General features: G+C 40.8%; 1 protein-coding gene across 1 annotated transcript in view; it reads left to right on the top strand.

The window, feature by feature from the left end:
- Cltrn (collectrin, amino acid transport regulator) overlaps positions 1 to 3,757 on the top strand; it is a 29,042-nt gene extending 25,285 nt beyond the window's left edge. Inside the window, exon 6 of the mRNA XM_051142344.1 lies at positions 3,331 to 3,757. Coding sequence (XP_050998301.1) covers positions 3,331 to 3,487 — 157 coding nt within the window. The 3' untranslated portion in view covers positions 3,488 to 3,757. The remainder of the gene's footprint in view (positions 1 to 3,330) is intronic.
- The last annotated feature ends 12,415 nt before the right edge of the window (positions 3,758 to 16,172 follow it).

Below are 16,172 nucleotides of genomic sequence, written 5' to 3'. Positions count from 1 at the left end.
AATATTTCAGTATGTTTATATAAATATGCATATATCACAGATAATGTGTATATGTATGTAAGTATACCCTACTGTGTGTGTATTCTGGTATTTTTACCACATTAGAAAAATCCACCAAGAATTTTTTTTGAGACAAAGTCTTACTGTGTGGCCCAGGCTGGCCTCAAACTCACTAAGTAGTCCATGCTGGCCTTGAATTCACAGTTATCATGTGTCTCTGCCTCTTGAGTGCTGAGATTTAGTGCTGTGAACCACCATGCCCAAAAAGGTTTCTGCTATATGTACTGACATATAATTCAGAGTAAACTTTGACTGTTTAATATCTAATGTTACAGAAAGTTGTTATTCATTCCAAGGCCAAAGAATGATTTTAGGGAAGATTTGTACTAACAAAATTTTATTTATTATTTGTGGTGTGTGTGTATGTGTGTATGTGTGTGTGTGTGTGTGTGTGTGTGTGTGTGTGTGTGTGTGTGTGTGTGTAGGTCAGAGGGCAACCTTCAGGAGTTAATCTTCTAGCATGCATTCCAGGAAATCACACTCAGGTCATTAGATGTGCAGAGCAAGTGCTTTTACTAAGACATCTTGCTGGCCCAAGGTACACAGTTTTTGAGGATCATTAATAAATTTACAGTTCCCAATAGGACCTCATTCTTATGAAAAAATGACACTCTTTTTTATAGAACATTATAAATGAAGAGAGGGAGGATAGTCTAATCTGGAATTTTTTCCTTTTGTTGAATCCTTTCTTTTAGGTGAAGGACTGCCTTCCAACTCAAGTCATAGTTATTAGCAAGGAGTATATAGTAGTATAGCTTTATTTTTGGAGGACATAAAAAATGATGACATCCTTGTCTACAGAAGGAAGTGTTAAAGTGTTTTAGATGTTTCAATGAGTAAAATAACCTGGTGGGAGGATCCTCTATCATATTAAAGTCTCATGTACCCCATTCTGTGCTGATTGTTGAGACTTGGAATTGGCCAGTGATATGTCTTCCACCCTAAGGATGAGACACAACAGCCTATCTATGAAGACAATGACAAACTTTCAACCTTGCATTAAGCCAAAAATTTATGAGTTAATGTTTAAAAATCCAATGGCCCCTATTTAGTGATTGCCTAGAGGATTACTGTGCCATTTTATAATGGCACATACGATGGCAAAGTACTGTCAGATAATGACATTGGGATCTTCAGAACTGGGATTTGACTTTATTTTTCATTATAAATTTCAACTATTTAAATTTATTTAATAAGTCATCAGCAAAAACTAGAAAAATGATATTAACTCCAAATTTCTAAGGTAGGAATATGAATATTTTTCTTCACCCATTAAAAGAAAATACAAGACATCCATAAAATTTCATATGTATATATGTCCTGCCTCTTTTCCTCTCTTTTCTTCTCTTCTTACTGCCCTTCATTGCTTCTATTTATGATAGATTCCACTCAACATCTACATTGAACTACTGTTTGAGTAACTTTGCCTACAATGTTAGTTTATACATCTATTCATCCACTTGTTTGTTCAGTCATCCATCCATCCATGTATCCATCCATTCAGTTGACCATCCAATAATTTGTTATCTATCCCCCCCAGCCATTGCTCTACATTCATTGAAATATTTATCTTCCTGAGTTGAATGCCTACCTTTGAGTGAATCCAGGACAGGTTTTTGTTTTGTTTTGAGACAGGCTTTCACTATGTTGCCCTGGCTGTCCTGGAGCTCACTCTGTAGACCAAGCTGGCCTCAAACTCAGAGATCTGCCTGCCTCGGCATCCTGAGCGCTGGGATCAAAAGTGTGCACCACTGTGTCAGGACAGTTTTTAAAAATAAGAAATATCTTAAATTTGCATTTTTTGATAATGAGTTTCAGATGGAGAAATTTAAAAGGGGCAATAATACAGAAAAATCTCAATATTTGGTATCTTCTCAAGGTTCATCTGAAAGCACTTGACAGTTTGTTTAAATATGGGCAGTGTTTGACAGACTTAACCTTTGCCAAAATCCAAGTGTCTTTTGTTCCTCATACATTTGATTATGGAGATATGTGTAAATTCTATTTCATTCATATTTCAATAATCACTCAATTGTTTAGTCTCCATTGATAAGCCTTAACAGAATTAATTATTATTGTAGCAGTGGTGGCTTTCCTTTAACCTTTCTTTATTGGCTAGAATTCTTCAGGAAAGAAGGCCGTTCTCTTCTTTCCCCTTTTGTGTACCTAATATTCCTTAAAGCACATGGAAGTTGACTCTCCTGTAGGACTTTTCAGGAAATCCTGTCTTGATCACCATCAAGGACTCCTCACCACCTCCTCATCTGTCAGAGACTCACCTGAGTTACTCTCACCATTATGCGGAGTACTTCATGATATCTCAAGGCCCCAGTGTTACAGCTTTCTATACTCTGAGGAAATGTTAAGAATCTGAATTGGAATAGCAAGGTCTACAGGAGGTCAGGACTTCAGAAAATTCAACTCTTAGCTCTGGACTGTAGAATTGGAATGACTCGGAGTTGCAGCTGTGAGCGATAATGTAATTAGCAAAGTGTTTTATGAGTTCCCGACCCTGATTTACCAATGAATACAACTTCTTGGTAATGAATAAAGGCAGTCAGTTTGTAGCAATGCTTTCCTTCAAAGTCAGGTGAATTGGCTTTTTGATATTTCATTAACTTGAGTTTCACTCAGTATTTGCGGGACATTACTTTGTCAAATTCCATGAGGCAAATTCATTATCTTTTGAAATTCCATTTGTTACAAAATTTGCTTAGAGCTAATTTTCTATTTTCTATTTTTTTTAACAAGACATGGTTTCTTTATGTAGCCTTGGCTATCCTGAAACCAGCTCTGTGCATCAGGCAGTCCTTGAACTCATAAAGATCCACCTGCCTCTGCCTCTCAAGTGCTGGGATTAAAGGTGTATGCCACCACCGTCCGGCTGAGTTAATTTTTTTAAAACTTGCCAGTGCACCATAAATTTCTTCATGTTGCATTTCTTTATGCAACTTGTCTGTATGAAGGTATATGCAAATGAATTCATATGTGTGTACTATATTAATATATCTTTTCCTATACATTTATTCTAGTGTTTCAAAATTGGCTACTTGTTCTAATTGTTATGTATATATCATCAATGTGGAATCTTTATCTTGGTAGTCTTTTTTACCCCATCTACTGTTATGGTACTTAAAATTACACACTCTCAATTTTCTCAGTGTTCTCAATTTCCTATGGCCCATTCTGTTCTCCATGTTTGTAAACAAAATCATATTCAGCTAAAACTTTCTCATCTTAGATTTCACCCTTTTTTTTCTGTTCTTTTAGAAACAACAAAGGACATCCTGGAGTGGAAGAAGCAGAAGACAAGTGTGAAAACATAATCACAATTGAAAATGGCATCCCCTGTGATCCCTTGGACACAAAGGGAGGGCACACTAATGATGGCTTCCTGAGAGAGGATGAGCGCCTCACTCCTCTCTGAGAGTGACAGTCACTTTGGTTTTACCATTCAATTTTTTTGTAAGAAATTTACAACATGCTTGCATGTGATAGACAAAGACTAATGAAATCATAAGGCAAAATAATCTAGATTTTTTTCTGATACGAATGTGTAAATGTAGTCATGTGTTTTGTAGTTACTGATTTGAGCATTTCTAGAAATAGTCAGAGCTATTAATATATTTCATACTTTAAAGACCTAAGGGGAATTTTTTCACTAAGTGGAGAATAGCTATAGCATGGTATAGAAATAGTTGAAAAATGGTCTCTTTTTAAAATTGTTTATATTACTCTGTATATGATGAAGTGAGGAAAAGTAAACATGAGATAAATGAAAATGACAATGGAATTTTATTCTGTTCTCACACCAACAGTTGCTTGTATATTTTCTGTATATCAGTCTTTAGTAGGGCAAGCAGATCTACTTGTTGACTGTTTGCAATTTTAATTGGTCCTATATATTCTAACTTAATAAAGTACAGATCATCTCATTTTGATTGTGTGGCTGACTGTGGTTTGAGACATTTTCACACTGGAATATAGTGAGTGTAACTTTATTAATTATATTTAATTCGATCTACAGCATGAAAATGTATGTTAGTTTTATTGTGTACATCTTCTTTTTGTTTTTTGTTTGCTTGTTTTGTTTTGAAGATAGGGCTTCCTCTGTGTAACAGCTTTGGCTGCCCTGGAACTCACTTTGTAGACCAGGCTGGCCTCGAACCCACAGAGATCCGCCTGCCTCTGCTTCCTGAGTGTTGGGACTAAAGGTGTGCACCACTACCACCTGGCTTTATTTGTGTATATCCTTGCTTGCAAACATTTTTAATTTTCAGAAGTGTGTTTTTAAAATGTAAACTAACCTTTAACCTTATGCATAAGAACAAATTGTAAATTATTTTTTGTGCACATACATGCACATGCCTACATGTGCCATAGCATGTATATGGTATGTGGAGGTCAGAGGACATTTTGGGGGAATCATTCTTTCCTTCCACCACATGGGCTTCAAGGATTGAGCACAGGTTGTCTGGGTTTGCAGTAAGCAGCTTTACCCAGGAAATCATCTACCAGCCCAAATTGAATATATTTATATATGTACAATATGTGCAAGACAATATGTATCTACAGCATATTCATAGCAACACATTACATACAGCATGTTTTTTTGAGGCAGCATCTCACTATGTAACTGGCTGGCCTAGAACTCACTGTGTACGCCAGACTGGCCTCACAGACTCACAGATGTCCATCTACCTCTACTTTCAGAGTCTTGGGATTAAAAGCATGCATCAGAACACACAGCATGATGTTTTGATGTTTGTATACAACGATCTGATGTTTAATTCAGATTAAGCATACCTATCTTCTCAAACATCATTTCTTTTTCTAGCCTCCTCCCTTATCTCCTCCCTGTCCCCCTCCCTTCCTCATCCCCCTCCCCCAGTCCCCAGGAAGGGGGAGCCCTCCTTCCCTATCACTTGGCCTCAGCCTCTCAAGTCTCATGTGGACTGCCTGCATCCTTTTCCTCTGTGGCCTAGCAAGGCCACCCCTCCCGGGGGAAGTGATCAATGATTAGGCACCAGAGTCCATGTCAGAGGTAGCCCCTACTCCCCATATTATAGGACCCACAAGGAGACTGCTGCCTACAGAGTACATCTGAGCAGGGTGTCTAGGTCCATGCCATGCATAGTCCTTGGTTGGTGCATCAGTCTCTGCAGCCCCCTGCCCCCAAACCCCAACCCCAGATTTGTTGGCTCCATTAGTCTCCTCATGGAGCTTCTGTCCCCTCCAGGTCTTTCTATCCCCCAACTATTCCATAAGACTCCCTGCACTCCACCCCAAAGTTTGGCTGTGAGTCTTAGCATCTGCTTAGACCCCCTGCTGGGTGGAGTATTTCAGAGGACCTCTATTGTAGGCTCCTGTCCTGTTCCTTCTCTTTAACTGCTTCCGGTGTCTATTTTATTTGCCCTTCTGAATGAGAATTAAGCATCCTCCCTATGGTCCTCCTTGTTATTTAGCTTCTTTAGGTAATAGCCAGAATCTGGAAACCACCTAGATGTCCCTCAACTGAAGAATGGATAAAGAAACTGTGGTACTTTTACACAATGGAATATTACTAAGCTATTAAAAACAAGGAAATCTCGAAATTTGCAGGCAGATGGATGGAACTAGAAAAGATCATCCTGAATAAGGTAACCCACACCTAGAAAGACACGCATGGCATATACTCACTTATAAGTGGATTGTATATACTCACTTATAAATGGATATTAGCCACATAATACAGGATTGCGTTACGAATAAAGCTGCTATGAACATAGCTGAGCAAATGTCCTTATTGTATGGTAGAGCATCTTTCAGGTATATGCCCAGGGTCTTGAGGTAGCACTATTTCCAATTTTCTGAAAAAGTACCAGATTTCCAACATGGTTGTTCAAGTTTGTGCTCTCACTAGCAGTGGAAGAATATTCTCCTTTTTCCACATCCTTGTCAGCACATCTTGTCACTTGAGAATTAGGTCTTAGCCACTCTGATGGGTGTTAAGATGGAATCTCAGAGTCATTTTGAGTTGCATTTCCCTGATGACTAGGGACATTGAGCATTTCTTTAAATGTTTCTTGGCCATTTGATATTCCTCTATTGAGAATTCTCTGTTTAGCTTTGTACTCCATTTTTTATATTGGATTATTTGGTTTAGTGGTGTTTAATTTCTTGAATTCTTTATATATATTGGATATTAACCCTTTATCAGATGTAGGGTCAGTGAAGATCCTCTCCCAGTCTGTAGGCTGTTGTTTTGTTCTGTTGACAGTGTCCTTTACCTTACAGAAGCTTTTCAGTTTCATGAGGTCCATTTATTAATTGTTGATCTTAGAGCTTGAGCTGGTGGTGTTCTGTTCAGGAAGTTGTCTCCTGTGGCAATGAGGGCTGAGAAAGAAACTAGGGAACAACACTCTTCACAATAGCCACAAAAGATATAAACTCTCTTGGTGTAACTATAACCAAGCAAGTGAAAGACTTGTATGAAAAAACTTCAAGTCTCTGAAGAAAGAAATTGAAGAATATGTCAGAAGATGGAAAAATCTCTCATGCTCAGGCATCAGAAGAATCAACACAGTAAAAATGGCCATCTTACCAAAAGCAATGGGCAAATTCAATGCAATTCCCATCAAAATTCCTACACAATTCTTTACAGATCTTGAAAGATCAAATTTCAACTGCATATGGAAAAACAAAAACTGCAGAATAGCTAAAAACAAGCCTGTACAATAAATGATCTTCCAGAGGAATTTCCATCCCTGATCTCACACTTTACTATAGAGCAACAGTAATATAAACTGCATAGCTTTGGCATAGAAACAGACAGGTAGATTAATGGAATCGAATTGAAGATCTAGAAATAAACCCACACACTTATGGATAGTTGATTTTTGACAAAGAGACCAAAACCATACAATGGAAAAAAAGGATAGCATCTTCACCAAATGGTGCTGGTCTAACTGGATGTCTACATGTAGAAAAATGCAAATAGATCCATATTTATCACCCTGCATAAAATTCAAGTCCAAGTGGATTAAAGACCTCAACATAAAACCAGACACAGTAAATCTGTTAGAACAAACATCATTTCTTTATGGTGAAAACATTCAAAATATTTTCCTCTAGATTTTTAGAATGCATAACACATCGTTATCTGTAGTCACCCTACTGTGTAATGGCATACCAGCACTTCATGTTCCTTCCAACTATCCCTTGGTTTCCATGGATTAATCCCTTGCTTTCCTTCCTCCCTGCTACTCTGATAACTATTTTGTCTCAATTTCTTTTTATTTTTCTTTCTTTTCTTTTTTTCTTTCTTTCTTTCTTTCTTTCTTTTTTTTTTGTATGTGGTACCAGGGATTGAAACCAGGCCTCACATATGGTAGGCAGACACCACACCACTGAGCTAGCAGCTCTCTAGCCCTCTACTCTCAACTTCTATAAGTGGAATGGGATTTGATATTTTTGTTGGCAAGATGGGATTTACTAGAGTACAATCATATTTTTATTTTATTTAATTTTAAACTTTTATTTATGGTTTGTGTGTATGGGTGTTTTGCCTGCATGTGACTCTGTGCACCATTTGCATGCAGTACCCGAGGAATCCAGAAAAGGATGTTAGGTCCCTAAGAACCAGAGTTACAGATAACTGTGGCCAATGGGGATGAAATCAGGTTCTCTGGAAAAGCAGCCAGTGCTCTTCACTCCTGAGCCATTTCTCCAGCCTCCTAATGATCAGTTTTATATCTTATATCCTCTTGAGTTGTACACTGTAAGAGTACTCTAGTATGACTTTATATATAGAAGTCTATCACAGAGAAACATCATCTGAATTTACTCGGTGTGTGTTAGCAAGCAGAATCCAAGACATGCATTCCTGACAAGGAACATATCGTTTTTAATTGGGGGTGGTGGTGAGATTTGAGATATAGAAGGGTTTGTGGCCCTTTAAAAGATTATAGAACACAACATATACAGAATATATATGATATGTTTCAATTTTTATGGGACAGCTATTAGGAAAATGTCTTAGTTTTAAACAAAAGGTTAAATAACCTTAATGCCAGTTATGGATTTTATTTTGAAGGCATGAGATGAGCTCATTTTGATCATTATACCATTTTCTTTTCTGTTTATGTGGACAGGGAGGGTTTCCTCCCACTGGAAAAGGTCTACTCCACTAAACACCTTGTTTGAGAAAATTTGTATGCTAACAGAAATGTGCCGTAACCTGGCCAATCACTGTAACAGCAAAATGGATCTTCTGCCTCCTGCCTTGGACAAACACTCTGGGTAAGCGAGGAGTCAATCATCAACCATGCTTCTCCTTTTTAATGTAATGATCATGTATTGCGCTACGAGGGAAACCATTGTGGGGTGATATGTACTGGAAACCAAATGCTGTAAAGCATGTGGAAATGGAGATTATTTTTAGTCTCTAATAAGTTCTTAGCAGAAACTCCTCAGTGAAACTAGGAAAACAGAGCACAGCTGAAAGCCAACACAAACCAGAAGCAATTAGCAAGGGACTGTGATATCCGGACATATTTCATAGAAAAAATGTAAACGGTACCTAAGTTGGTCTTTGAAAGTAGATTTTAACAGTCCTACTTCCCATAAGAAGCAACTAAAATAAATCATGATCAAAGGAAAGAGTGGGGCTGGGGTATATCTTGATAGGTACGGTGCTTGCCTACTGGGTGAGACACAAGGTTCTGAGTTCCATTCACAGCAACACACACACACACACACACACACACACACACACGCAGAGCCATACACAACACACACATGGTGGAAGGCAGTGAGCTCATGTATGTAGAATCATTACCATATTTCATATATAAATATTTTGAGCGGAAACATTCACTGTCATTCTTCGGTAAGTATCAAGGATTAAGAGTTTTAGGTTTCTGGTGAAAGTCAGTCCCCACTCTCCACTCAACTGTGGAGAATGTCCTGTCCATTGGCTAGATCTGGGTAGGGGTTCAAAGTTTACTGCACGTATTGTCCTTGGCTGGTGCCATAGTTTGAGCGGGACCCCTGGGCCCAGATCTGCCCCTCATGTTGTTCTTCTTGTAGGTTTCTAGGTCCCTCTGGGTCCTTCTATTTCCCCATTCTCCCTTGCTTCTCTCACCACATGAACTCTGGTGCTCCATATTTGACCACATCCCCTGGATGGGGAGGCCTGGTGGCACTCAGAGGAAGGATAGCAGGCTGCCAAGAAGAGACTTGATACCCTGTGAGCATATACAGGGGGAGGAAGTCCTCCTCAGTCACAGTCATAGGGGAGGGGAGTAGGGGGAAAACGGGAGGAAGGGAGGAATGGGAGGATACAAAGGATGGACTAACAATTGAGATGTAATATGAATAAATTAATAAATTTGTAAAAAGGAGTTTTAGGTTTTGCAGGGCAGTGGTGGCACAGTCCTTTAATGCCAGCACTTGGGAGGCGGAGGCAGGCAGATCACTGTGAGTTCGAGGCCAGCCTGGTCTACAAAGCGAGTCCAGGACAGTCAAGGCTACACAGAGAAACCCTGTCTCAAAAAACAAAAACAAACAAACAAAAAAGAGATTTAGGTTTCAAACCAGGGACGAATGGCTAATTGAGGTGCTTGTTAACATCGAAGCAGCCTGGCTGCCAGGTTCTCCCAGCATCCCTTAGTCTCTACCGGTTCCAGGGCCCTCCTGGCTGGCATCCACTGGCCTCTACCCTGAACTCTCAAGCACAGGTATTGATTTGGCTGGGCATCCCTCCCCTCAGCTCCTCTGGCCCCTATATATCTCGATCATTTTGGCTATGTCAGTCTTCTGTCCAGTCTGTTGGCCCAGGCCAACCCTCTTGGCTGGTGACTCCTTTCTCCTTCTCCCTATCTTCTTATGGCTTAGTTCAAGGTCGCATGTACTCTGGACTCTCCTAGATAGCTCTGCTTTTGACTATGCTCTCAGTCATATCTACAATAAACCTTCTCCTCCACCATACCTATTTTCTTTCCTTGTTTCTTCAGTCTCCTCCCATCCTCAAGAATATACTTGATGCTTTTCACTCCATTCGCAAAATCATGCCAGATTCAAGAAATATGAACAAAGAAAGGTGTGGAGACCTTTAACAGACATCAGCTTTGGTAAATTAAAAAGTAGATCTACCAGCCAGCTGCAGTGGTGGCGGCCTATGGCCTCAGCTACTGAGGTGGGGGGATGGCTTGATCCCAGGAGTTCAAGGGCAGTCAAGGCAATACAGCAAGACCTGTTCACAAAAAGTGTCAGTCCAGTTCATATTTGCCTTGTTGCCTTCCACTTTCTCCATCGCTCTGCTTGCTGCATTCCATTCTGCCCTCTGATGAAGCTACTCCCTCAAAGGACACTGAAGTTTTATTTGCTAAAGTCGCGGCCTTCTTAGTCTTTACCCCTATATCCCTGAATCTCCTGAAGCATTCTACAGCACCAAAATCCTGTGGATATAGCTCAGGGTTCTATCCCCCGACTCCCATCTTTTTCAGGCGGGTCAACCTTCCCACCAACAAGCTATAGTCTCTGCTCTCTTTTTACTTCCTATTTGAGACACAGTCTCACTGAGTCATTCAGATAGGCCTTGAACTCACTCTGAAGTCCAGGCAGTCCTTGGAGTTAGGATCCACCTGGGCCAGGATCCAGAACAGCCTGGATGCATCATAATGCCCAGATACATTGGCATTTATTTAGTTTTTGACCAGCATTTCTTCTTTCTTTTTCTACTGCTCTCACCATCCCAGCCTCCGATAAGTATCATCCTATTTTTACATTTATTGAATAAGTTGTCTTCCCAGTCACCAATCCAATTTGAAGGTTCTCTCCAGTAGCTTAAGTATTCAAGCATTGCATCGGGTCAAATACTAATGACACTTTGGCTCTTTTACATTGACTTGCTGGCTAGATACCTGGGGATGAGTCACCTGTCTTGTTTTTTCATCACTTGTACCTCCTATCAGTAAGGTTTCAAAGGTCTCTGGAAGGACAGGAGCCTACAAGCAGAGGCATAGTTTTTTACATTCACAAGAAGCCTTTGGGGCTTCCATGTGGGATAATTCCAGGTGACCCAACTTGCTCTCTTAACTCCTAAAAAAAATTGAACCAATGAGTAAAGGACTTAGAACCTACTGGCTCAAAAGTGGCAAAAGGTGTCCAATGTTAATACCTTTGCCATCCTTTTGAGTGACTGGGGCTTTCGTTTAATTCCTATCACATACTGTTTGCTTGCTAGATCACCATCTGTGTAGCTACAGTGGGAGAATAGCAAGGTTTATGTTAAGTACCGTGATTGCAGGTGGGAGTGCTTGGACATGTACATTCCGGTAAAGCAGTCCACTAAATACGTTGTAGGAAATTTCATTGAGGAATAGAACAGAGTTTTGTTTTTTCAGAGCAGGAGGAGGCTTGAAGGTCTTGTGAAGGGCCAAAAATCATTGTATTGGCAGTTTTTTTAGCTGTGTAATTTTTGCATGCATCAAGAAGTGAAATAAATTCCAATTCCTGTATTCCCTTCTACTGCCTTTCTGACAGATCTCCTTATCTTTGCAATCAGGGTCTTATCTTATCCCTAATATTTAGTCATTGTGGTTATGAATGCTGACCTATATCATAAAAGATCTCCTTAAATAAGCCCTTTCTTGTTTTGCACTGAGGATTGAGTTGAGCAGTTTCCATGTCACTTTCTTTCATTTTGTTTTTGAGACAAGGTTTCTCTGTTTTAGCCCTGGCTGTCCTGGACTCGCTTTGTAGACCAGGCTGGCCTTGAACTCACAGAAATCATCAGCCTGCCTCTGCCTTTCAATTATAGGCATGCACTACCACACCTGGCTCCATGTCACTTTTTTATAAATCATATACAAATTTCATTCACAGGTCTTATTTTATTCACTTACTTTTTACTGTTTTTTACTTGTTTGTTTGTTTTGTTTTTTTGTGTCCTGGAACTTACTATGTAGATCAGGGTGTCCTTCATTGTTCTTTTAAAAATTAATAATACTTATTTATTTTTTCTGGGCATAGTGATGCACACTTTTAGTCTCAGCACTTAGGAAGCAGAGGCAGAAAGATATCTGTATGTTTGAGACCAACCTAATTTATATATAGTGAGTTCCAGGCTAGTCAGAGCTACACAGTGAGACCTTGTCTCCAAAAAATATTTGTTTGAAAATTTCACATATTGATTATAGTGACAATTCTGGAATTTTGGTTTCTTTAAAAGACACAGAAATATTATAAGTACATCTTTTCTTTTTAACCCCAGTTGGAAGACATGCTTTGGACTGTCTACAGCAGCTGACTATGATTTGCCTCGTGCTCCAGCAGAAGTGTGTGCTTTTGCCAGCTTCACATAGTTCCTGTGACTGTGAGACATTTGGAATTCTGGGAAACTTTCAGAGGGTATATAAATGCTAGATCTCCAATAGGTGGGGTGGGTGGCTGTTGGTCATTCAGTGGGGGCTTGGTTGCGCTTTGTTAGTAGTTATGCTCAAAGAAGAAACAGGAAGAAAGAAATTAGATTCAAGGATCTCTCTCTCTCTCTCTCTCTCTCTCTCTCTCTCTCTCTCTCTCTCATCTCTATCATTCTTTCTCTCCTATTAGTGATAGGGAGTGAAACAGGGTGGGGATTGGACAAAGGGTGGGGAAAAAGAAGAACCCATAAAATAGTAAAGACAAGCTACAACTTATACAATGTATTTTGATCATATCTATCCAACATTGGCTCCCTCCGACTCTTCCCAGTGCTCCCACCTCAACACCCTCCTAACTTCACTTCATTTTTAATTTGTTACTAATAACCTCCTGAATCCAGTTCATATTGCTCATATGGACATGGGTGCCAGGCCATCTAGTAAGCACCTACCGGTCGTCGCCACATCTCTAAAGATGAGTGTCTCTCCCTTCCTCCGTTACCATCAAATGCTAATAGCCTCTCCTCTAAGAGTGAAGCCTCAAGGGGCCCCTCATGTTTTACTGCTTTTTTCTCTTTATTTCATCCAATTTACAAAAGAGCCTTTTCGGTGGATGAAGCAAGTTATTGCTCATTTTCCTTAATAAATGGGAGAAATGGAATCTAATGGATTTAAGTATTTTGCCCCAAGCCACACAGTGCTAAAACATGCTCATAAGTTATGTTGGATGCTTTATAATGATGGTATGCATTATGGATGTGTATGCACATGTGTTTGCAGCTGCTTGTGCCACTAAATACACAGGCAGAGGCCATGGGAGGCCATAGGGTGTCATGCTCTATTACTCTCCACCTTATTCCATTCAGACTGAGTCTCTCACTGGACCTGGGGCTCAGTGCTTTTTTTTTCCCAGCTAGGTTGCATGGTCAGTAAGCTCCAAGGATCCTTCTGTCTCTGCTCCTAGCACTGGGATTACAGGTGTACATGGCTAGACATGCTTTTCTGTGGGTGCTGGGATCTGAACTCAAGTCCTCATGCTTGTGCAGCAAGCACTTTACCCACTGAGCCTGCTCCTTTGTCTCCTCCAACCCATATTTTAATTTTAAAAAGTGCATCCATTGGGGATGGAGAGATGGCTCAGCAGTTAAAAGTGCTGACCTTTATTGTTGTTTTGTTTTGTTTTTTTCAAGACAGGGTTTCTTTGGGTAGCTTGGCTGTCCTAGAACTAGCTCTGAAGACTAGGTTGGCCTCAAACTCAAAGATCCAGAGATCCATCTGCCTCTGCTTCCTGAGTGTGGGATCAAAGGGACTCTCTACCACTGATAGGCTTAAAAGTGTTTACTTTTGCAGAGGACTTGAATTTGGTTCCCAGCACCCACATGGTGGCTCACAACTATCTGTAACTCCAACTCGAGGTAATTCAATGTCTCTTCTGACTTCTGAAGGCTCCTGCAGTCTTATGACACACACACACACACACACACACACACACACACACACACAGAGTTAAATAAGAATTGCAGTCATTGAAAGTGTGTGTGTGTGTGTGTGTGTGTGTGTGTGTGTGTGTGTGTGTGTGTGTGATGGTGCACATGTAATGGCTACAGGACAACTTCCAGAATTTAGATTCTCTCTTACCACAACAAGGGTCTTGGGGATTGAACTCAGCTCAATCAGGCTTGGCAGCAACTGCCTTTATCTGCTGAGCCATCTCAACAACCATCATTGTAATATTTTGAGACAGGATCTCCTGTAGTGCAAACTGGCCTTGAACTTGCTGTTTAGCTGAGGCTACCCTTGAATTCCTAATTTCCTGTTACTGTCTCCCAAGGGCTAGACTAGCATTGCAAGCCTAAGTCACCTCGTCCGTTCTTGTTTCTGTTCTGATTCCTTTTGTTCTACCCTTATCTCACTCCAGTTAAAAATGCCTCATCATCAGCTTCTCTTCCTGGAATAACCGGAGCATAATATGCCAGGTGTGCACTTTAGGGAGGGCAGGAACTGGGAGGGGGTGTCTGGAACGCCATGATGGCAAAGTGTTTGAGCCGGTTGCCAGGATGACTGCCGAGGCAAGCTGAGCACAGCACTGAGCACCAAAGGCAGTGGTGCAGAGCAAAAGCAGAATTTGGGGCACTTGTGGTGTGTCTCACAACTGGAGAGGCTGAAAAAGAGGCGTGTTTTGCTCTCCAATTTAGATAGCTGGATGGATAACTGCCTGCTGCAAATTCCTGCCCCATGAGCTGAGTGGAGTCCTGCTTTTCTTGTGCTTCTCTTGTTCATGCTGCAGGGCGTGTTTCGAAGGATCTAGAAAAGCTGCAGCCGGAGCTGTATGACCCTCCTTCTGCTGGTGCCAAGACCAGTTTAGAGGAAGAAACCCACAGTGTTTCCTGTTAAGACAGAAAACTAGGCCATGCCATTCCCATTTCTCAAACATCACCTACTTATTTCTCCCAGAGGTAAAGCCCAAGTATCTCAGGGGTGAGAAGGCCCCACACCTTCTGTCCTCAGCCCCTATAAACCCTCCACCTCCCTATATCACGAAGCATGGCCACTCATGGAGCAAAGACACAAAATCAGAACAACAAACACATGCTTGTCTACGGTCTTTATGGAACTACTCCTAATAAAGGATTAAGGGAAGGCTGCACTCTGGGAGGGCTGTGAGCCTGGAACAGAAGGTTTCACTCTTTTCATGTTATAGATAAAATGGGGGGTGTGCTTGGTTGTCTAAGGGGTGGGTGTCCTTATATCAGCAACAGAAGTGGCACAGGGGGCAGTGGGGAGGCCACAGCTGGCTGTAGTCAGGGCTGCTGTTAGGGCATGGTTTATCTGGAACTCTGGTCCTCCATGCTCCCTCACTCTAGTCAGGGTTACACTCAAACCATCCAAGCCAAGGAACAATCCAATGGAACCTTCCAGAGACACAGCTTATACAACCTGCTTCAGTCATATGTATCAGTGTTTACAACTGTTGAGTGATTCTCCCTTAGGGCTAAACATGAGCTTGTGCAGTGTTCTTTCAGTCATTTCCTCTTGTTCCTGTCTCAAGAGATGCTTTGGGATCTGGTCAGTGTCTTTCATGTGTTGACGTCAACAAGCTCCAAGGCAAAAAGTACTCTGCTATTTCTGTCTATTTTTTAAAATTATAACTATTTTCCTCCTTCAGAAATCATATTCATTTCTTGGAGTCTCTTCCCACCTTCCATAGAAAGAGGTGGGGGTTGAATTGTAAACCACCCTCACAAGTTAAAGACCATTTCTTGTAGTGGGTGACAGAGACTAGACTGAGCATTAAACGACGGTTTGGAGCATCCACGAAGGTAGCATTCATTGAGATATACTAATAAAACAGTAAAAGGGTGGGACACCCAGAAAGCACTGATGGCGTTTGGATCTTACCATTCTCAGCAGCAGCAGTTTGTGTGATTCAGCTCTTTGTCTCCCTCAGAAAACCTACTCAACTCCTAATGACATCCTGTCAGGAAAGGTCTTGTAACTGTACAGGTCAGGTCAGAGCTCACCCACACCATAGTTTATCTATATCATCTGAAAACAATTGTCCAACAACAGAATCACTATGCTCTGTGTGATGTCCATTCTCTCATCTACATCCAGTATTAGTGTTTGCTAACACCGCACTGGGGGCACGGTGTACCCATGGAAACAATTTGATAATGCTTTAAGGGACTGTCTCTCCTCTCTAAACAG

Source organism: Acomys russatus, chromosome X, assembly GCF_903995435.1.
Source record: "Acomys russatus chromosome X, mAcoRus1.1, whole genome shotgun sequence".
Taxonomy (NCBI): Eukaryota; Metazoa; Chordata; class Mammalia; order Rodentia; family Muridae; genus Acomys; species Acomys russatus.
The sequence above is the reverse complement of the archived record's forward strand: the minus strand, read 5'-3'. Positions and strand labels throughout refer to the sequence as shown.